The 22,179-nt window shown below is 40.7% G+C and overlaps 1 protein-coding gene across 6 annotated transcripts in view; it reads right to left on the reverse strand.

The window, feature by feature from the left end:
- Positions 1–18,025, reverse strand: part of DENND5B (DENN domain containing 5B) — a 179,637-nt gene extending 161,612 nt beyond the window's left edge. For 4 of the 6 annotated variants that reach the window (XM_039547920.1, XM_039547898.1, XM_039547912.1 and 1 more), the window contains exon 1: positions 17,541–18,025. In XM_039547920.1, the coding sequence (XP_039403854.1) occupies positions 17,541–17,652 (112 nt within the window). In that variant the 5' untranslated portion in view covers positions 17,653–18,025. The remainder of the gene's footprint in view (positions 1–17,540) is intronic. The other 2 variants (XM_039547906.1, XM_039547889.1) reach the window with 1 other exon arrangement.
- Positions 18,026–22,179: the final 4,154 nt, after the last annotated feature.

Below are 22,179 nucleotides of genomic sequence, written 5' to 3' on the forward strand. Positions count from 1 at the left end.
CCACATGGAACTTTTAAGACTTCAGAAATTTGCTCAGTTGTCTTAGATCTAAGGTCGGTCTCCATCCTCCATCAGGAGCAGCAGCATCATCTCCCCTAAAAGTGGAGAGGCCACTGGCACCTGAACTGTGACCCAGCCCTCCAGTGCCACTCCTTCCCCTCTTGAGGGGCTTGCTCCTCTCCATGCCCTCCCCCCATTGCTTGCCCTTACTGCAGATAAAAAATGGAGGGCAATGGTCCCCGGTCATCCGCCCGTTCCAGCACCCCTGCCCTCCATCCTCTTTGGTACAAATACTTTGAATAAAACCCTTTCCACCTGTGAGGGGATGGGTCTGGCTCTGCTGCTCCTAAACAAAGGAGGGAGCATACTTCTTGACTCAGTATAGTCCCATGAGAGGGGTTCCTGAAGAGGGACAGGGAAGTGCAGGCTATAAAACACTGGGCTATACCATCCATGAGATTCACTTATCTCTTGTAATACACTGCTAGGCCTGTTAGAAATGGGAAGGGGGGGGAAGCCTTCATGAGCAGGGAGGTGGACAAAAGGTTGCAGCTTGCAAACCTGGGGAGGAGGAAAAACCTGAAACCTCTCACAACAACCAACACCACATACTGAGGCACTCATGAGGCAGACACGCTAAAGCTCAGTCTCAGGCTGAGGTGGTACAGAAGTAACTGAGGGCAGTTGACCCATGCAGCCCCATGCACCCTTGGAGTGTGGCATAAAGTTGTTTAGAGTACTTGAGCAGGCAGAACAGACACTGCTAATGACAAGCCTCTAATCAAGGGCTTGAGACCCGCACGCACACCTGAAGTGAAGCGCCTATACATACACTACTCAAAATACAAATCTTTGGTCATATCGCCTTCAGTTCCGTTTGGCCACACATTCTAACTTAGGCCCTGACCGTACAAGCAGATCCAGGAAGGGAAGAATCTTGCGCCCACCTGGAGCCCCATTTGATTTCTGTGGATCTGCTTGTGTGATCAGGGCCCAAGATTGTAAGTTCTTCAAGGAAGGAACTTTGTCTGCATTTATAAAGCACCATGCATGCTTACTGTAGGAATGTAAGCCTACACGAGTCCTGGGTGAACTATGGTTTTTAATTCAGTTTGGATGTTTGCACAAGTAATATGCTGAAAGCACGTAACTAAAAAAAGTGAAATCATGAGAAAATTGTTTGTGTTAAACTTGTAGTGTCCCTTGAAATACCAGCATTCCCTTATTTAAATGTTTGGGCTGAGGTAACAGAAATTAAAATAAAACCACACAGTTAATGGGGTATGCCATGCAGTAACTATATAGGGTTTTTAATATAATATATTTATTAAAAAAATGCCTCATCTGGCCTTAGGCTAAAGCCCAGTAACCAGCAAAGACATCACTTGAAAGTTACAGTGTATAAAAGGCAAGGTTTTTAGGGATTTCTTTGTCAGAGTTTTGATTTACCCCTCTGATGAGGTACCATGATGGGAAGGTATCTAACAGACCTGATCCTGTTGTAAGTATTTTGGCCAACAGTTATACAGTATATGGTAGCAATAATACAGTATAAGTGTGTATATGCCTATATTTTAGTTTGGATGTAACCAAACACCAAGTGTCCTTTAGACTAATAAAGAAGTGCTTGTGTGGAAACTGAGTCATGGTAAACCTCTGTAAGCTCATTACAAAAATTATTTCCAACATTTTTGATGATGCATCAATAAACACTTCCTATGCATGAGGCGCTATGAGCACCAAAAGAAAGATGGATACCACACTTAGTACATTTTAAAAACCAGCTACTGAGCTGGATACTGCCACCTGATTTAGGCAACACTTTCATTGATTTACCAAAATATACCAGGGTTGAGACTTTGGTCCTAAGAATTTGCTTTGAATGAAATCACACTTCAGGTGGTCTCAGATACTTATGCGGCTCCTACTGAAGTTACTAAGGACACACAGCAAGACAAAAGATTTTTCCCTTAAAATGTTGCGGGTAGGGTGGGGAGGGGAGGGGAGAGGAGGAGGGAAAGAGAAAGAGGAGAATACTCCCGGTTTCTGCCGAGGACACTGGAGTGTTTAAAAAAAAAGGCGTTGGTTTCAGGTTTAGTCTTAGTTTCCCATTTTATTAGTTAGACCAGGGATTGGCAACCTTTGGCACGCAGCCCATCAGGGAAATCCACTGGTGATCCAGAATGGTTTGTTCACCTGCAGCATCCGCAGGTTTGGCTGATCGCAGCTCCCACTGGCCATGGTTCACCATTCCAGGCCAATGGGGGCTGCGGGAAGCAGCGCGAGCCAAGGTATGTGCTGGCCATCACTTCCCACAGCCCCCATTATGGTGGCCACTTTGCATCCAAAAGAACAAATACACTGGGCTCCTTCAAAATCAGGGACGTAGAATTTAGAACAGAAAATATTTACCGGTAGCTGAAATCCAAGAGGAAATTACTAGGGCTGTCTATTAAATCGGTTAAATCACACTATTAACCCAAAAAAAAATGAATCACGATTAATCACAGTTTTAATCGCACTGTTAAACAATAGACTACCACTTGAAATTTATTAAATATTTTGGATGTTTTTCTACATTTCCACATAGTAGTCCGTATTGTAATTGAAATAAAAAAGTGTATATTATTTTTATTACAAATATTTGCACTGTAAAACAAAAAAAATAGTATTTTTCAATTCACTTCATACAAGTACTGTAGTACAATCTGTGGTGAAAGTGCAACTTACAAACATTGATTTTTTTTGTTACCTAATCACACAACAAAACCATGCAAAACTTCAGAGCTTACAAGTCCACTCAGTTCTACTTCTTGTTCAGCCAATTCCTAAGACAAAACAAGTTTATTTACATTCATGGGAGATAATGCTAACTGCTTCTTATTTACATCACCACCAAAAAGTGAGAACAGGCATTTGCATGGCACTTTTATAGTCAACATTGCAAGGTATTTACATGCCAGATATGCTAAATATTTGTACGCCCCTTCATGCTTCACCCACCATTACAGAGGACATGCTTCCATGCTGATGACGCTCTTTAAAAAAAATAATGCATTCAATTTGTGACTGTACTCCTTGCGGGGGAGAATTTTATGTCTCCTGTTCTGTTTTACCTGCATTCTACCATATATTTAATGTTATAGCAGTCTCGACTGATGACCCAGCACATGTTCATTTTAAGAACACTTTCACAGCAGATTTGACAAAATGCAAAGAAGGTACCAACGTGAGATCTCTAAAGATAGTTACAGCACTTGGCCCAAGGTTTAAGAATCTGAAGCATCTTCCAAAATCTGAGAGGGATGAGGTGTAGGGAATGCTTCCAGAAGTCTTAAAAGAGCAACACTACCATGCAGAAACTACAGAACCCAAACCACCAAAAAGAAAAATCAACCTTCTGCTGGTGGCATCTGACTCAGATAATGAAAATGATCATGTGTCAGTCTGCACTGCTTTGGACTGTTATTGAGCAAAACTCATCATCAGCATGGATGCATGTCCCCTGGAATGGTGGTTGAAGCATGAAGGGACATATGACTCTTTAGCGCATCTGGCACGTAAATACCTTGTGACTCCAGTTACAGCAGTGCCACGCGAACGCCTGACTTTCAGATGACATTGTAAACAAGAAGCGGACAGCACTATCTTCTGCAAATGTAAACAAATTTCTTTGTCTGAGCAATTGGCTGAAGAATTAGGACTTGCAGGCTCTAAAATTTTAGATGCTTTTATTTTTGAATGCAGGTTTTTTGTACATAATTCTACATTTGTAAGTTCAGCTTTCATGATAAGAGATTGCACTATAGTACTTGTATTAGGTGAATTGAAAAATACTATTTCCTTTGTTTTTATACAGTGCAAATATTTGTAACCAAAAATAAATATAAAGCAAGCATTGTACACTTCGTATTGTGTTGTAACTGAAACCAATATATTTGAAAATGTAGAAAACATCCAAAAATATTTAAATAAATGGTATTCTATTATTAACAGTGCAATTAATCATGCAATTAATTTTTTTAATCACTTGACAGCCCTAGAAGTTACTGGATTATCACACCCAAATGTTATGGAGCAGTTAGAAACACCAAACTGACATATTTTAGCACATTTATACTTGAGCATCTGCAAGGGAACTGGCAACTCCTAGTGCACAAAAGAGTCCATAGAAGAGATCTGAGCGGGTGTTTATTTTCCTGCTCCGAGACTATACTAGCTCTCTCAACTGCATTAATTCTGATGGAAAGAGGTGCGGAAATCCGCATACATCCAGACTGCAAAACACCACTTAAGACATTGGCTCACTCTTGTTCAGCTGTTGTGCAGTCAGCAGGAACAAATCAGGGCACTAAGCTTTCTGAGGTCATGATTAGGGCAACCTCATCAGAAAGTTCAGCTCTTTTTCACCTGCTGGTTAGGACAAAGAGCACAGAAGAGGGGACAGGAGTAGTTCAGGAAAACTGTTTCTATGAGACATCTGACCTCCTGTATTACATACAAGAGTAGAAAACCATTTCATAGTATGTAACACACTACATGATACTGCACAATATTTTTTTTTATGAGCTTCAAAAGGAAAAGATTGAACAAGCAACCAAAGATGTACTCGATATCTTGCAGTGCTATGGTTAAAGATCAATATGGTAAAAAGTCACTACTCTGATAGAAGATTTACGAGACATTCTTCTGGCACTTTCTGTCTATTTATAGGACATAACTAAATGAAGCGTCTTATCCCACCCAAAACAGAGGTCCACTTTATTAATTATTTAAGGAATGTTACTAAGCAGTCATTCCTTTAACAAAGAATATTTAGATCTTAGTCATTCCTCAGTTTAAAAAACAAAAATATTAAATCTGAATGTTCCTGCTTGGATTAAAATTGCACAACATCTGTTGTCACATCTTTAAAGCCTGAAAAAGTCTATATATATCTGCAAGTAGTAGAGCAGACAATCCACCCAAAGTAGTATTATCTTGGGAAAAGGCTGATCACAGAATCCATCTGCGCTGAATATTTGCCAGTCATTATGATCTTTGTAGACAAACACTTAGTTGAATGATAATTGTAGTGACTGCAGCCGAAGATCACAAAATGAAAAGTGGTGCATTATGTATATTTAAAAACTTGTTCTTCATAACAACTCTTATTTAATATAATGAAATAAGCTGCACAAGAATACACTATTAGAAATTTTAAGACTGTTTTTTTTTTTTTAAAGGTACAGAGATAGCACTTGTTTTCACTCTGGAAAAAAAAAAAAAACTTAGAAACAAAACATTCCTGATAATCTGTAAAAATGGTTACTCTGTATTTCTTCCAAATATCCTTTCACTTGCCATCCATCATCAACATCTTATTTTACTCAGTATTGAACTATTTCTGAATGTTCTGCCCAGTTTCAGTACTCAGTTGTGGGCGTTAATATTTATACAGATTAATAAAAAATGATTCATATATGGGAACCAGCTATACTCATAACTTAGTTGTAATGCTAGCTTCTGAGATATTAAAATAAGGAAATTGATTTATACAAAATTCTGAAAACTAACATTTTACAACTTGTTTAATACCATCACCTAGTATGGAAGAAGAAAAAAAAAGATTAGTAGTTAGAGATTGCAGAGAAAAAATATACTATCACATGATTAAATAATTGAGCAGTATGTCCTTTTTTGCTTTTAGTTGTGAGTGGGTTGCAAGAAAGATTTATCCAATTACATGCAACTTTCATTTGTCTTATTATTTTAGTGTGTGATGTAAAACAAAAAAGCCCCAATCATTAATCAAGAAAAAAGTCAATGTGTGTTCTCCATTAACTACTGCAGCAGGCTCCATCTGTCTCCCAATTTTCAATGAACAGACTAAAAGCTCATTCCCCAACCAATTTATAAATACCTTAGTACATTTCATTGATATGAGCAGTAGTTGAGTAAATTAATGCTTTGCTTCATGATTCTACTATAAACCCTTTACATCTATTGCCTTTCATTTATAAGAATCCTGAAGCATTTTATTGCTGGACAGCCCAAATGTTAGAGATGTGTGATTGTAGGAATAGCATATAGAAATCAGACATGCAATTGTATGCACAAGCGTGCAGTTAAGACACATAGCTGGCCATTTTGTGCAAGAAAATATTAACATGCATGAATGTGTAGATAAGCACAAAATACTTACTTTTTAAAATAATGGAAATTATATATGTCACTAGCAGGTAAAATTATTTGCAGCAGCCAGTGTATGTAAAATGACACCTCAAATTAAGGAAAAATTCTGCCATTGTCAACTACATAGAATGGCTGTCACTATGCCTTATAGGGCTTTTCAGATTAAATCCCTCCCCCAAACCCACATCTCTCCCTTTTACAGGATCCAAGTGAATAGGGAAAAAGCTGGGGAGGAGGTGAGGAGAGTAATTCTGGCTTCCCCACTGTGAAGGTCCACTGAAGCCCTGAAAATATTATGTAGATTGCCCGGAAGCAGGGTGCATTTTATGGCTGAATTAAAACCTGTTAAATAATTAGATTAGCTAGCACTAGATACTTCACATCATAAATTTCAGTCGTTCCCCCCCACCTTTTTTTTTTTTTTTATTAAGGAGACAAGCAAGCTACTAGTTAATTGAAATTAAGCATACATATTCCAAGATCAATACATTTTTCCCCAGTGAGAGTTTTAGAGAAGTGTCATATTGATTCTTTATTTTAGAAGAATATTTTAATATGAGTTTTTAAAAGGTTATTTTTGTAGTCAAAAAGCATATATTCTTTGCAGATCCATCAAGTACATTCTGATTAAAGTTACCTTAACTTTTATACCATCACTCAGAGCAGGGTCATTTCAGATCTAAAAGATCTTTAAGCTTATTTTTAAAAAAGTAACTTCTCTATCAGGGAATGCTCCTTCAAAAATTCAAACGTCACTTTGAAATGCAGAAGTTTTTTACATTGAATCCATGAGTAATAAGATTTAGTTTTACATTATGAGGTGACCTAACAGATGTTTTTAGTATGAATAGTAAAGAGACATCTGTTTCCAACTAGGTCACTGATTTGGTATGCAACCTGAACATCACTATTGACAAGGCAGCTATGAAAAAGCTTGATGAATCCTTATTTCCAACTGTCTGCTGCAGGTGCCAAGGAGAACCTGATCTTGAGTAATGTTAGCAACACAGTCAAGTCCTTGTAAACAAGCTCTTGAATAATGGTACATTAAAGAGACATCAGGTAGGGTACAACATTTACTATTCTTTCAGCCTGTCAACAATCCTTGAGCTATCTTTTTTATATGGATCCTAGCAAGGACCTCAGTATCCTAGGCTAGTTAAAAAAGCCATTTATGAAAACATTGTTAATTTTGGGGTGTGAATGTCTGCAAGTCTGTCCCCTCCATTTCCCCCCTCCCCTCCAGCCTTTATACAAACTACATTCCAGGTCTTTACTACTAGATAGTGGTCTTTTAACATGTCCGTCACATGTTCTTCTAGGAGATTTTCCACACACCACTACATTATTGTGCTAGTGCAGCAGAAATAAACTGGACTACAAAGATACTAGCCTTATTCATTTTCAGTGCTGGGTGAAGTAGAAAGCAGGTGAGAAGTTCTCTTTTTTGTAGTGTGAACGATTCCAGGTTACTTTTAGTTTATTTTTTAGGAGTTATTTGTGTAGGAGGCATTTATTTTCATAGGCAAATGCAAGTGAATGGTTAAGCCTGTTTCAGAGAATAACATGATCAAACATAGTAAGAGTTAATCTACAGTATGTATAACTGAAAATAAGGAACTCACTGTTATGGTTAGAATAAATCAATACAGTCCAGCAAATAGTGACATCAGTAGTGATAAGTTAGCTGGGTAACCAAACAAGCCAGTCTCCTTACTGGAGACTATTGTAGCTGGATTCTCTGCTAATAAAGAACATTGACAAATATGAGCAAAGGATGCCTTAATTCCTTTAGCATCAAGAGTTTTCCTTGGAGAGTATATTTTTAATACGTAATTCAGAAAGTTATAAGCAGTGCACTGACTTTCCATTATATACTAATTCTATGATTGTGTATTTTGCAAGAAAAAGTCTTGTCTAATTTTTCCACTTTAAACTGGCTATTGGTCTCATTATCAAAAAATATATATTATAGGCAGATTTTGGGGTCAGAGGATATTGAGATTGTTGACTCTTGTTATGAGCTGCCACATGATACCAGGAATACATTGACATAGGACACTCCCAGTAACTCAGGAATTAGTTACTGGCTACTGGCCAGTAAGAAAACAGGTCATTTTTGAGGATGGAGTTTGTGGGAAGTTATGTAGATTAGGCTCAAATTAATTTCATTCTATTTGATGGTCTCTTTACATTTGATAGAATCATTAATGCCCAAGTATTTTCACTTAGATTCATTGGGTCTGGGCATCTGCTTATTGCACCCATAAGGTTTTTTTTTTGGGGGGGGGGGGAGAAGAGGGGGAGATTTGGCTATTAAAAGTTACAGAATAAGGTGTTACTGCCATCATCTACCCTCAAGTTTGAAGCTGTTTCAGGGGAACATAAATACATTATCCCATTTATGTCCTATTTGTAGCAATGTCACAAGAAGATGAAAGTGAAGAGGATCACCATATTCCCTTTAACTAGATGGGTGACAGGTACTATGTAATGTTGTTGTAACCATGTCAGTCCCAGGATACTAGAGACAAAGTGGATGGGGTAATATCTTTTATTGGACCAACTTCTGTTGGTGAGCCAGACAAGCTTTAGAGCTACCTAAAGCTCTTCTTCAGGCCTGGGAAAGGTACTCAGTGTCACAGCTAAATACAAGATGATTACATCTTCAAAAAAAGCAATTCTCATCTACATTGACAAAAATCTAAGACAGATATTTTAAACACACCAGGAACACCATTTTCCATATATACATTTCCCCATGTTTTCTTGTACATAGTGTTTTATTATGGAAACTCCAGCTTGTCTTTATCAGCTATTACAATAGAAAGTCTACTCTCTCCATCCATATGTACATCACATGGTGTATATGACTCAGTAAAACCTGTTTAGTTGACCCATTACCCCTCTTACAGACCTTCTCTCCTAGCATTTAAATTTGAGAAAGCATCCCCTTCTGTTCAAGTGACGGATGTTAAAACTCCTTCACTTCCAAGAGCTCTGACTGAGTTCCAGGTCCCCAAACAATTCCATCACAACCCCACACTCTTGAGATGCAAGAAAAAGTTCATTGACCTGTATGGCGTCAGTAACCAGCTTCTCTCTGTCCTTTCCAGGGTCACATCCTGATGGTTTACCTTGACAATCCTATGTTAACAAATTTACAAAGGCCCCAGACTCTGCATCTTAATTCCAACCTTTTTTTTTTTTTTTTAAATAAAGCCTTTGGGCTGTCCATTCATTTACAATTCTAACAAGAAAAAAAAAAATCAGGAACAGGACCTGCAACCGTGAGAAGATCCCTTTCTATGGTCTTGTCTACACAAGGAAGTTAACCAGCATTACTACTATAACACTATACTTCAATGAACCAAACTGAAAGAAGGTCACTATTATTCTGAATATGACAGTCCACATGGGGATTAATACCAATATAATGAATTGTGAAATTATGTTATAGTAGGGCCAGTAAGTTTCCCAGTTTAGACAAAGCCTAAGTGAGAATTTTAATGGCTCCCTACTCAATTTTACAACCCACAGAGTAAAGGAAAATTTTCCATTTATCAAACATCTATTCCTACAAGACATTGAGTCAGTTTTCTTACTAAAATATCTCACCTTACAATTAGGGCCGTTGATTAATCGCAGTTAACTCTCGCAATTAACTCAAAAAAATTAATCATGATTAATCGCATGGTTAAACAATACAATACCATTGACATGAAATATTTGATGTTTTTCTACATTTTCCAATATATTGATTTCTATTACAAACAGCCTACAAAGTGTACAGTGCTCACTTTATATTTATTACAAATATTTGCATTGTAAAAATGATAAACAGAAGAAATAGTATTTTTCAATTCACCTCATACAAGTACTGTAGTGCAATCTTTGTCGTGAAAGTGCAACTTATAAATATATATATTTTGTTACATTGTTTTGTGTTTGAGTGCAGTTATGTAAAACTTTAACCTACAAGTCCACTCAGTCCTACTTCAGCCAATCACTAAAACAAACAACTTGTTTACATTTATGGGAGACAATGCTGCCTGCTTCTTATTTATAATGTCACCTGAAAGTGAGAACAGGCGTTTGCATGGCACTTCTGTAGCTGGCATTCCAAGGTAGTTACATGCCAGATTTACTAAATATTAGTATGATCCTTCATGCTTCGGCCACCATTCCAGACAACATGCTTCCATACTGATGTTCATTAAAAAAGTAATGTGTTAATTAAATTTGTGACTGAACTCCTTGGGGGACAACTGTACGTCTCCTGTCCCGTTTTACCCACATTCTGCGTATATTTCATGTTAGCAGTTTGGATGATGACCCAGCACATGCTGTTCGTTTTAAGAACACTTTAACAGCATATTTGACAAATCGGAAAGGGAGGTACCAATGTGAGATTTCTAAAAATAGCTACAGCACTCAACTCAAGGTTTAAGAATCTGAAGTGTCATCCAAAATCTGAGAGGGACAAGGTGTGGAGCATGCTGTCACAAGTCTTAGAAGAGCAACACTACGATGCAGAAATGACAGAACCCAAAACCACCAAAAAAGAAAATCAACTTTCTGTTGGTGCCATCTGACTCAGATAATGAAAATAAACATGCGTCGGTCTGCACTGCTTTGGACAGTTATCTAGCAAAACCCGTCATCAGCATGGATTCATGTCCCCTGGAAAGTTGGTTGAAGCATGAAGGGGCATATGAATCTTTAGCACATCTGGTACGTAAATATCTTGCAACGCTGGCTGCAACAGTGCCATGCCAACTCCAGTTCTTGTTTAAAATATCACCTGAAAGTGAGAAGCAGGCAGCATTATCTCCTGCAAATTGTAACCAACTTGTTTATCTGAGTAAGTAGGACTCAGTGGACTTGTAGGCTCTAAAGTTTACAAATTTTTTTTAAAATGCAGGTGTGTGTGTGTATACATACACACACACGTAAGATGCACTTTCACAATAAAGAGATTGCACTACAGTACTTGTATGAGGTCAACTGAAAAATACTCTTGTGTTTTTACAGTGCAAATATTTATATTTTTGATTACAAAGTGAGCACTGTACACTTTTTGTATTCTGTGTTGGAATTAACATCAATATATTGGAAAAAGTAGAAAACCTCCAAAAATATTAAAATAATAGAATACCATTTAACAGCATGATTAATTTCAATTACTTTTTTTAATCGCATGATTAATTGCGATTTTAATCACTTGACAGGCCTACTTACAATCTACTCTTTTGCTTATGATGGAACCTTTCTGAAGTTTTATTGTGATACTAGAGACACAAGGTGGAGGGGGTAATATCTCTTATTGGACCAACTTCTGTTGGTGAGCCAGACAAGCTTTAGAGCTATCTAAAGCTCTTCTTCATGTCTGGGAAAGGTACTCAGTGTCACAGCTAAATACAAGATTGAAGAGATAGAGATATGCTAAAACTCTCTCTTCAATCTTGTATTTAGCTGTGACACACTAAGTACCTTTCCCAGACCTGAAGAGCTTTAGGTAGCTCTAAAGCTTGTCTGGCTCACCAACAGAAGTTGGTCCAATAAGAGATATTACCCCCTCCACCTTGTGTCTCTAGTATCCTGGGACTGACATGGTTACAACAACATTACATAGTACCATAATAAATGCAATAAGGTATAAAAAAATTAAGTTGAAGTACAACATTTTTGATAAATGCTATCTTCAAAGTACAGTTAGTATTCAAAGTTTAAAACTCCCCAAACTTATTTAATTCATGTCCATAAATTTCACAAATTGAACTGTTGTCTTTCCTTTTACACCTTGGGCCAAGTCCCAGTATTTACTAGGATGGATTCATTTTATAGCCATGTAAATCTGAAGCTGACAATTTAATAGCTGCTTTAGTTTCTATCTGAAAGTAGGAGGCTTAAAGATAAAAATAAACTTGAATTTACTGTGTTTCCATCTCAGGACACGGGAGAAAAGTTGTCATACATGCTATTTAGTATAGAGTTCAATAGGACACAAACAAATACTGAATTTTCATGCTCTTCAGGATACAGGTCACATCAAACATATTGCTCTTCTTCCGATGCCAACTAGCTATTAAGCTCCAGCACAAGCTTGAATTCTCTTTTTTCTCACCCACCATAAGAGATTTTCTTCCAGCCTCTAAACCAGTTTTGTAGTAGTGCCAAGTAGTTTCTTGGCTTGAAATCACATATCACTACATTACAACACCTCCAGCATTCAACACATTAAAGGCCAGGTAACCAGACACACATTTCCAGTAAATTAAACTGCCAGTGAATTACCCTTAGGATAAAAATATTAATTGGATATTATGGCATTGGATCCATTTCCTATTTTATAAATAAGCACTCAAACTGAACTAACATTAAAGAGAGCACAGAGGAACTAAGCAAAATAAGACATTGTTGCATTGTGATGGCAAATTTAATTTACAAGGACAGCTTATTTATAAACACTCATTGTTTATAAAATAAGTCACTAGGTTGTCTCCACAATATTAAGCACAATTCACACACATGGCCAATTTATGTTTAAATGTAGGTAACGTGTACTACAAAGGCTATCCCTAGTTAAAGGGAACACATAGGTCATGTAATTCCAGTTGAGGTTGGAATGCTGACTCATCTGGCAACTTGTCAGTAAGCCCCATGACTTAGTGAAGTCGTCTGTGCTTCACTGCTGATCCCAAAATGAGTGTGTGGTGGGGAGGAATCTAACTTCCATTCAAAATTCATTAGGGGAAAATAAATATGGTACTACTCACATAGCAGGAGAGCTAACCTCTTCCAATTTCTGACATATTTTGAGTTCCCAACTGTAACTCAATTCTAGTAAGACCACAGTTCAGCAAGGCACTTACAGATGTGGTTAACAGCATGTGAATAGTGACTACAACAGGATTTACATGCTTAAAGTTAAGCATGTGCTTAATTACTTTGCTGGATTGGGAGATAGTTTTCCTGTCACTGGAGTAACTGTCCTTCTCCTGGAAGCTTACGATTTACTGCAGTCTGACTGAAATGGGAACCCTATCGAAGCTACATAAATGCCATTATGCCAGTATTTAGTTTTTTTATTATTTTTTTAAAACACACAGACGATGACAATCTATACAGATGAACATATTTCTCTTTAACAGCTTCAAAGGTCTAATTTATACTACAGCCTCAGGCCAGTCCACACATTTTATGTTGTATGAACAAGAAAAAGAAAGTTGCTTTCCAGGCCCCCTCTATCTCCATCATATAGTAGTCAACAAGCCACTTCACTTGCCATTAAATCATAACCAAGGAAGGAAGCTGTTACTGTTGCCCAGACCTGTAATCAGACTAATGTCCATGCTGCTGGTTTTGCAATATTTTTCCAGTACCATAAATCTAATTAAAAATGTCAAGAGTAATTTACATTATTTTAATGCAATAAGATACATTATCCTTATTACTGTGCTCTCATTACACCTTTATAGTAAGATGCAAAAGGGTCCAATAAGAACCTTGATCAGTTTACATAATAACATTTTTTTGTACTGCTGCAGCACTCGGAGATCCCAACTGAGGATCTGGGACACACTGTGCTAGGTGCTGTGCACAGATGTAGTAGAAAAATCACTGCACCAAAGAGCTTATAGTCAAAGCATATGACAAGAGAAAACAGGTAGATACAACAAATAAGCAGAGGACGGTCAAGGTAACAGTGAGACAAACAAGCACAATAAGCAACATCTATTGCTTAGCCATACAATTTTGTTTAATATGGTATACCAGGAGAGGGAGGGAGGGAGAGTTTAGGATGTTTTTACAGTGTTACTGTAAAACATATTGAGTTAAAGTATATTACTTTTATATGATTGTTACTAAGTTGAACAGCAAAATGTGTAATGTACATACTCAAGCCATATTGTTGGAATTGGACTACATTAAAACTTGAGTTATTCTAATGCCTGTTTTATCAACAGAGTTAAAGACAATTTTTTTTAAATGCTTTCATGTCATTTATTTTTAAACAAAATATTTTAATACATCCCATATGAGTTCTTCAGGTTCACACACACAGACACACACGCCTTGTCCTAGACCTGACAATGCCAATTCTTCCTACTGAAAAAAAAATTCTGACCACTGTAGTGGTATTAGAACTGGTGAATTGAAGACACTAAATTAACATGTGAAATGAAACATCAAAAAAAGTACAGTATATTTATATTCACCCACAGTCCTCATTTTGTCTTACAATTTCTGCTTAAGCTGTTTCACATAGTAAGTCAGCTAATTCATACATGAGGTGGTGATAAACTCTTCTTAAGACAGTGTTGGCTAGCAAGTTATTTTCAGAAACAGGAATAAGAAACAAGTGTTAAAACCTTAAAAGGTTATATTATGCAAGTCAGATTTAGTACACTGTTCACCTTCAGTGGTGAGGTGCCACATAAACCAGGAGTTTGCTATTGAAACTAGCAGAATTTAGATATACAAATGAAAGCAATGCTACACAATAACTGCACACCTTTTTAAACATTTAAACTATCATTTTAAGACAAGAAATTCTAAATTAACAGTCCCAGCATAACCTTATCTATGTGCCTAGTGCACAGCACACAGGGTCTTTCATTATGTGATTACACAATTTACATTAATACAACAGGACAGATACATTAATCTAAGGTTCGAAATAATTGCATTTTAGACAAGAGAATGAAATTCAAATTGTGTCAGTCTTACTAAAAAAGTTCAGAAAATAAAGATCTTTCTATTATTGTCCAGTATGTCAAGATCCATCATATAATGACAATCCTTACTGCAGTGATGCATGCCACCAGGCAGATTTAAGCTTCCCACAGCAACCTTACTCCCTGATCCTGCAAATGTTTACATACATGGGTAACTTTACTCAAGTATGTAGTCCCATTGACAGCAATGGGGACTATTCAGGTGAGTAGTCAAGTTATACATGTGCATAACAGTTTGCAGAATTAGGGCTCTGGTGTGGAATTTCTTGACTTTGTGCAATTAACCTCAGACAAAGCTGTGGTTGGTTTAATGTTTTGGTATTTTTAAGTAAAAATTCAATTTTAAATAACTTTCTAATTATTTGTTCCCTAAACTTCACCTGCCTTTCTTTGAACGTACAATCCTGAAATACAGTTAAATGGATTTTCTATTAACTTCCCAAAATATTCAACTCAATGCTAAGAACAAGTATGAGTAACCTTATCTCCAAAAGTTATTTCAGAAAGTTAAAATTTGGGTTTCTAGAAATCTGCAGTAAATTTTGTCACTTTTACATTGGGATAGTCCCCCCTGGATTCTATGAAAATTTTGGAGAAAATCCTGCCAGAATAGTTAAAGTATTCTTTATTTCACCCATTCTTTCAAAACCCCTCTCCCTCCAAGATTTTATTACATTATTCAAAACTTCCAGTCCCCCTAGATTTTTTTTATTTTATTCCAGACTTAAATTGGGGAGGGGGGTTTCACATTTGATAGAACATTCAGTTATTTTTATATTTGCAACATTCTCCTTTTGCAATGTCCATCTAAGGGAGTCCTACCACACTGGGTGAAGCACAACCACTGTATGTTTATAATGTACTGACCAGCAGTGAATAAATGCAGACTTTTTGGTTTTCATCAGTAAGATTCATGAATAAACACCCCATTTTTATTATTTCTGCACTGGCCTTCAAATTGAGTTGGAAACAGCATTTAAAGTGCTTTCACATAAACTGGTTTCTAACAAAATTTTACTATCTCCACACTGGCTGGACAAGTTACATTTTAAAAAAAAAAGATACTTTTAATTACTTTCTCATCCCCCCCCACTCCCCTCCCAAAAAAGGGGAGGGAGAAGGGGAGAAGTAGTAAAACATTTTGATTCAGGAGGACTGATGTTAACAGTACCCTCAAACACTTCTCCTTTTCTGTTTGAGGCTGAATGCATTGGAGGACTTAAAATACAACTGCAGTCCAAGATCTTGGTTCACCACCTTGGAGAAGGCCTCTTAGTTGTCCCTGTATCCCTCTACATCAGGGGTTCTTAATCTGGGGGTTGGGACCCCTCAGGGGGTCACCAGGTTATTACATGGGGGGGGAGGGGGGTAGAAAGCTGTCAACCTCCATGCCAAACCCTGCTTATCTCCAGAACTTATAATGGTGTTAAATACATTTAAAAAAAAATGTGTGTTTAATTTATAGCGGGGGTCACACTCAGAGGCTTGCTGTGTGAAAGGGGTTGCCAGTAAATAAAGTTTGAGACCCACTTCTACATCAGTTACCCCCTCCCAACGGTTACCTCACCCTCTCCTAACTCAGACCTGCGATGAAATACTAGTGTGCTTCACACCCTCCAAAACAATTTACTTTGATTTTCTACTAATGGCAGAAAACCCAAACCTTCAAGAAGGAGAACCACGGCAGGGCCAGAAACAGCCTGTTTCACAGTGCCAGAAGGTACAAAGGTAGCTTTCCTGCTCTTTGAGCCCAAGTTACCGCTAAATGCACACGTTTCTGAATGATTACATCTTCACAGCAACCTCTGAAGTACGAGGCAAATGCAGCTAAACTTAAAGGATAAAGTCCAAGTGGTAATAAGATTACAGCAGCACATCTAAATGTGATCTGCTTACTCCCACTGACATAACCAGCCCTAGCCACTGCAGCTGGTTTCTATAAAGCACCGCCACTGAAAGTGGGGCGCTGGGCAGAGGGAAGCCGGAAGCCTTTTCAGAGAACGGTGAATGCAATCGTGCTTTGCATCCAGTTGGTTTCTTCTGCTGCAATTAGTGGCTGGAACTCAGGCTTCTTGGGTGGGTGGGAAGAGTTCGAGCAATACAAGGAGAAGTTACTAAATGAGATTTCAGAAGCAGCCTCCCCCCAGGCAAATCCCTTGGGAGCGACTCCCCGGGAGCGGACTAGGAACACAATGAAAACGCCGAACAGCCTGTGCACCTCGATGTGCAGGGAAGAGAGTGCCCAGGCCTGCTGGAAGGTTTGTGCAGAGACACGGGCAGGCAGCCCCCGCGGGACCAGCATCCCTGGGTGCGCTGCTCTCGCCGGGATATTAATAGTCGCTATTAACCTGTTAGCGCGCAAACGCACCCGCCCAGACCCCCCCCCCCCCGCCTGCTAACGCTACGGAGAATACATCGCAATGACAGCGAGGGCAAACAAACGCTACCGCCGTCCGGGGGTGGGGGTGCAGAGAAAGGGGCTCCAGGGGGCAGCCAGGGAGAATACGGCAGAAGATCGCACCAGGGATGAAGGGGAAATGAAATGCAGCCTGGGAACCACTCGGCGTCCCCTGCCCGCTGCAGCGCAGCGCCCCCCATCGCTACCCCTCCTCCCCCACCGCTTACCGGCCAGTTCGTCGGGCTCCAGCCCGCTGTCCGCGTCGGTCCCGCACACCACGAAGTAGTGAGCGAAGCGGCAGGGGGCCGAGCCGGGCCCGGGGGCAGCGCTCCCGCTCATCCCTGCTGCTGCTGCTGTAGCCGCTGCCGCCGCCGCTGCTGCTGCTCTGCGCTAGCCCCGGCGCGCGGGGGCCGGGCCGCGCTCTCGCGCTCCTGCCGCTGGTCACAGCAGCGGCGTCTCCATCCCCAGCGGCAGGTCTCGCGCGGGTCCCCCGGGGAGAGGGGGGCGGTTACCGCGGCTCGCGCCGCTCCCGGACTCTCTCGGGCGGGCCGCGGCTCGCGCTCCCGCAGGACCCCGCCGGGCGCTAGAGCGCAGCGAAGGGCTGGCGCCGCCAGCAGCGAGCGCTCAGGCGGTGGCAATGCCCCCAGCCGCTGTCAGCTGAGCAAGGGGGGAGCAGCGCTGGCTGGGCTGAGCGTCCTCCCTGCTGCAGCAGCCAGTCACAGCGAGGGGAAGGGGTGGGCACAGCGGGACATTTAAATCACTGCACTGGAGTGGGGGGCGGGTACCGCCCAGGCACACTCGGCCCTCCCCCTCCCCCCAGCCCAAGGCTGCTGTATTACGGCGCCGGCGCGCAGCTCTCTGCGCAGCTCCTGGTTAACAACGTGGCCCCCGGGGGCTGCGGTCTCTCCCAGCAGGACTCCAAAGCAGAGCCTGGAGAGGTAAAGACGGAGCGTGGTTAGACTCACGGCCCAGTTTGCTGCCTAATTCTGGAGCTCGCCTCTGGCTGCCCGGTTGTGCTCCATAGTCTCAGCTTTCATTTTAGAAAAAGTCTATGACAGGATCTCCTGGTAGGGAAAACAATCCTGTAACCGCTGCAGCTAGTGAGTGCAGTGTGGGGTGTGCACTCAGCTCCAGAGGTGCCAGCTGCTCCATTCAGCCACACAGACCTTTGGCTAGGGTGACCAGACAGCAAGTGTGAAAAATCGGGATGGGGTGGGGGTAATAGGAGCCCATGTTTTAAAAAGCGCCAAATATCGCTTCTGGCACTTCACACTGGCACTTGTCATTGGCAAAACGTTTGTCTTCTGGGGAGGAGGGAGGTTTAAACATCTTTGAAAGACAAAAGTTTTGTCATTCAATTGCCAGTGTAGACATAGGGCTTGGCTACACTCGACACTCCAATGCGCTCCCGCGGCAGCACTTTGAAGTGTGAGTGTGGTCGCGGCACCAGTGCTGGGAAAGAGCTCTCCCAGCACTGCACGTACTCCACCTCCCCGAGGGGATTAGCTTACAGTGCTAGGAGCCGCGCTCCCAGCGCTGGGGCACTGTTTACACTGGCGCTTTACAGCGCTGTAACTTGCTGCGCTCAGGGGGGTGTTTTTTCACACTCCTGAGCGAGAAAGTTGCAGCGCTGTAAAGCACCAGTGTAGCCAAGGCCTAAGCCTTAACATTTAGATCAACCTAGGCCATGTGTACTTATACAGCTGCAGCACATCTGGTGAAAACACTCTGTGCCAGTGGTTCTTAACCTATTTACCATTGTGGGCCACATACAATACTACCTCTATGGCCCTGAGGATGTCACATGGGCCGTAGCTCTGTGCTGATGGGGCTGCAAGCAGCCTGCTGGCCACATGTTGAGAGCCACTGCTTTATGCAGACCAGAGAGAGCTCGCCCATCTGCATAATAAAACCATCCCTGCGAGAGGCAGAAACTATGTCAGCGGGAGAGCTCCGCTGACATAGCGTTGTGCACACTGGCACTTATGTCAGTGTAACTTATGTCGCTCAAGGGGGTGGAATATTCACACCCATGAGTGACAAGTTTTGCTGACATAGGCAGTAGTGTAGTCATAGCCTTAGGTGCAGGTATAGTCAGTACTAGGTCAACGGAAGACTTCTAGGTGGATTAACCACAATGAAGGGGAGAACCGCTCCCATTGCTGTAATGAGACTCTTCACCAAAGCGCTACACTGGTGCGTGCCACTGCAGCATTTCTAATGAGGAAATAGTCATAGGTTGACCCAGCTATGTCACTGAGAAGCTGTGAATTAGGTTCTTCTGTCAACCTAGCTACCACCTCTAGAGGTGGTGAACTAACTAGAGCAGTGGAAAAACTCTTTCCGTCGCTGGAGGACGTGTCTACACTATAGTGCTATTATGGTACAACGGCAGCATCATAGCTTGCCATTGTAGCATCTGTAGTGTAGACAAACCCTAAGTCCCATTTTCAGTAATGACATGGGACTTAGGGTTTGTCTACACTACAGTCATTGAGGTGCTTTTGAGAATTTTAGCCATTGACTCGGGAACTAAAGGTAACAATATTTGGCATAGTGAAAAACTGAAAATGTGTTTCTATAGAGTATTGTAATGTAAAAATAAATAATAAAAAATTATGAAAGTATTATTCAACTTTCATAAAAGTTTTATTTTTAAAATTTAGTTTGCAGAATTTCCACTAAAGTGCTGCAGAATCCAGAATGTGTGTCCCTCCTGCTGTGGAGTACACAGGACACTGATGTGCCTTAGTTTTTGTGAGGCTTATAGTAAAGTATGTTTTCAGAAGGAATTTTAAAGAGGGGAGGGGTGAGTACAGAGCACAGCCCAGACAGTGTGTTTGATGCTGTGTAAACAAAGAGTAAGATGCAATCCGTGCCTTGAGACTTGTCTGTCCTGGAGGATGGTAGGAAAAATTCCCACCAATACTACCATTGTTTCAACTGCACAAGTGCTAGTGCTGGAGAGAGCCCCGTATTATACAAAGCTCCAGCAGCAACTAGAGTAAATTTAATCAACATAGATATAAGAATACCAGAAGCCATCAAAACTACTCTAAGACACTCTAAAAATGTAAGGCAGACTAAAGTCAGTAATACTGGTTAGAATTGGAAGAGGAATAGATTATTTTGGATTCTATTAATATTTACTTTAAAATTCATAAACTATTTATGGAAACTATGGCCAGTATAAAAACATACCTGACCAGTCTCTGTCAAAAATCGGTGGCTGCTGAGCTACCAATCCTCCTTCACTTGGCACCCATAAGGCATAAGCAAGAGTTCCACAAAAACATTAGCAGTCTATGGCTGCTTCACCACCTCCTTCCAAGGCTATGTCTACATTACAGCTTATGTCGGCAGAACTTATGTCACTCAGGGATATGAATAAACCACCCCCTGAGTGACATAAGCACCAGTGTGGACAGCGCTATGTCGGTGGGAGAGCTTCTGCAACTGACAGCTTCTGCTGCTCGTGGAGTTGGTTTTATTATGCTGGGAGAGCTCTCTCCCATCGGCACAGAAAGTCTTCACCAGACGCACTGCAGCGGCACAGCTGCATTGGTGTCGCTGCAGCGCTGTATGTGTAGAAAAGCCTGTAAGAGGTAGCCTTTGGAAGTGCCTACAAGTCTCCTTACTACAGTCATTGCCAAATGACTAAGTAAGGAACCCTGTTAGTCTGTACTGCACAGTACTATCATAAATTCACTTCAGGACTATTGTGGTCTATTAACAATAGTTTGCAGTGTTGTTGTAGCCATGTTGGTCCCAGGATATTAGAGAGACAAGGTGGGTGAGGTATCATCTTTTTTGGGGGAATCACATCGTAAAAGAAACATTTTCCGACCCCCCTCTTTTGGCCTTCAAACAACCCCCTCAATCTCACCATGAGAAGCAAGCACCTCATACACCAGGACACACCAACTCAAAGCAGCACCAGACTCTGCCATAACAACAGATGCAAAACCTGCAGACAATATCTCCAATGCTACGATGATCAATGCCCCCCACAACACACCATTCAAGATCCATGGGTCCTACACATGACAGTCACAACATGTGGTGTACCGCATCCAGTGCACTAAATGCCACAATAACAACCATGTGGGTGAAACCAGACAATCACTACACTCTTAAATGAACTCACACAAAAAATTATAAAGGACAAAAGAAACCATATGACCTGTGGGCAAGCACTTCACAACACAATCAATCCGTATCTGACCTCACAGTCCTCGTCCTCAAAGGAAACCGGCACAATGCCTTCAAAAGATGAGCCTGGGAGCTTATATTCATACCTTTGCTAAACACTAAAAATCATGGTCTTAATAAAGATACTGAATTGTTGGCTTTTTACAGCAATCTGTAACCTCCTTAACCTCCCCCCACTTTTTTTGTCCTATGATTGCAGAGATGTTAAAGGCCACTTGACTTTGAATGGTCTCTTACAATATGTGTTAACTCCTTATGCTAAACAATCTTTCCACCTTCTATTTAGCTGTGACACTCTGGGTATGTCTACACTGCAAAATTAGATCGATTTTATAGAAGTCGATCTTTAGAAAGCAATTTTATACAGTCAGTCATCTATGTCCCCACTAAGCGCAGTAGGTCGGCGGAGTGCATCCTTAATACAGTGCCTAGCATTGACTTACGGAGTAGTGCACCGTGGGTAGCTATCCCACAGTTCCCACAGTCCCCGCTGCCCATTAGAATTCTGGGTTAAGCTCCCAATGCCTGATGGGGCAAAAACATTGTTGTGGGTGGTTTGGGGTATATGTCATCACTCTCCCCTCTCCCCTCCCTCCCTCCCCCCACTCCTTGAAAGCAACGGCAAACAATCGTTTCACACCTTTTTTCCTGGGT

The sequence above is a fragment of the Mauremys reevesii genome, linkage group 1 (genome assembly GCF_016161935.1).
Source record: "Mauremys reevesii isolate NIE-2019 linkage group 1, ASM1616193v1, whole genome shotgun sequence".
Lineage (NCBI taxonomy): Eukaryota > Metazoa > Chordata > Testudines > Geoemydidae > Mauremys > Mauremys reevesii.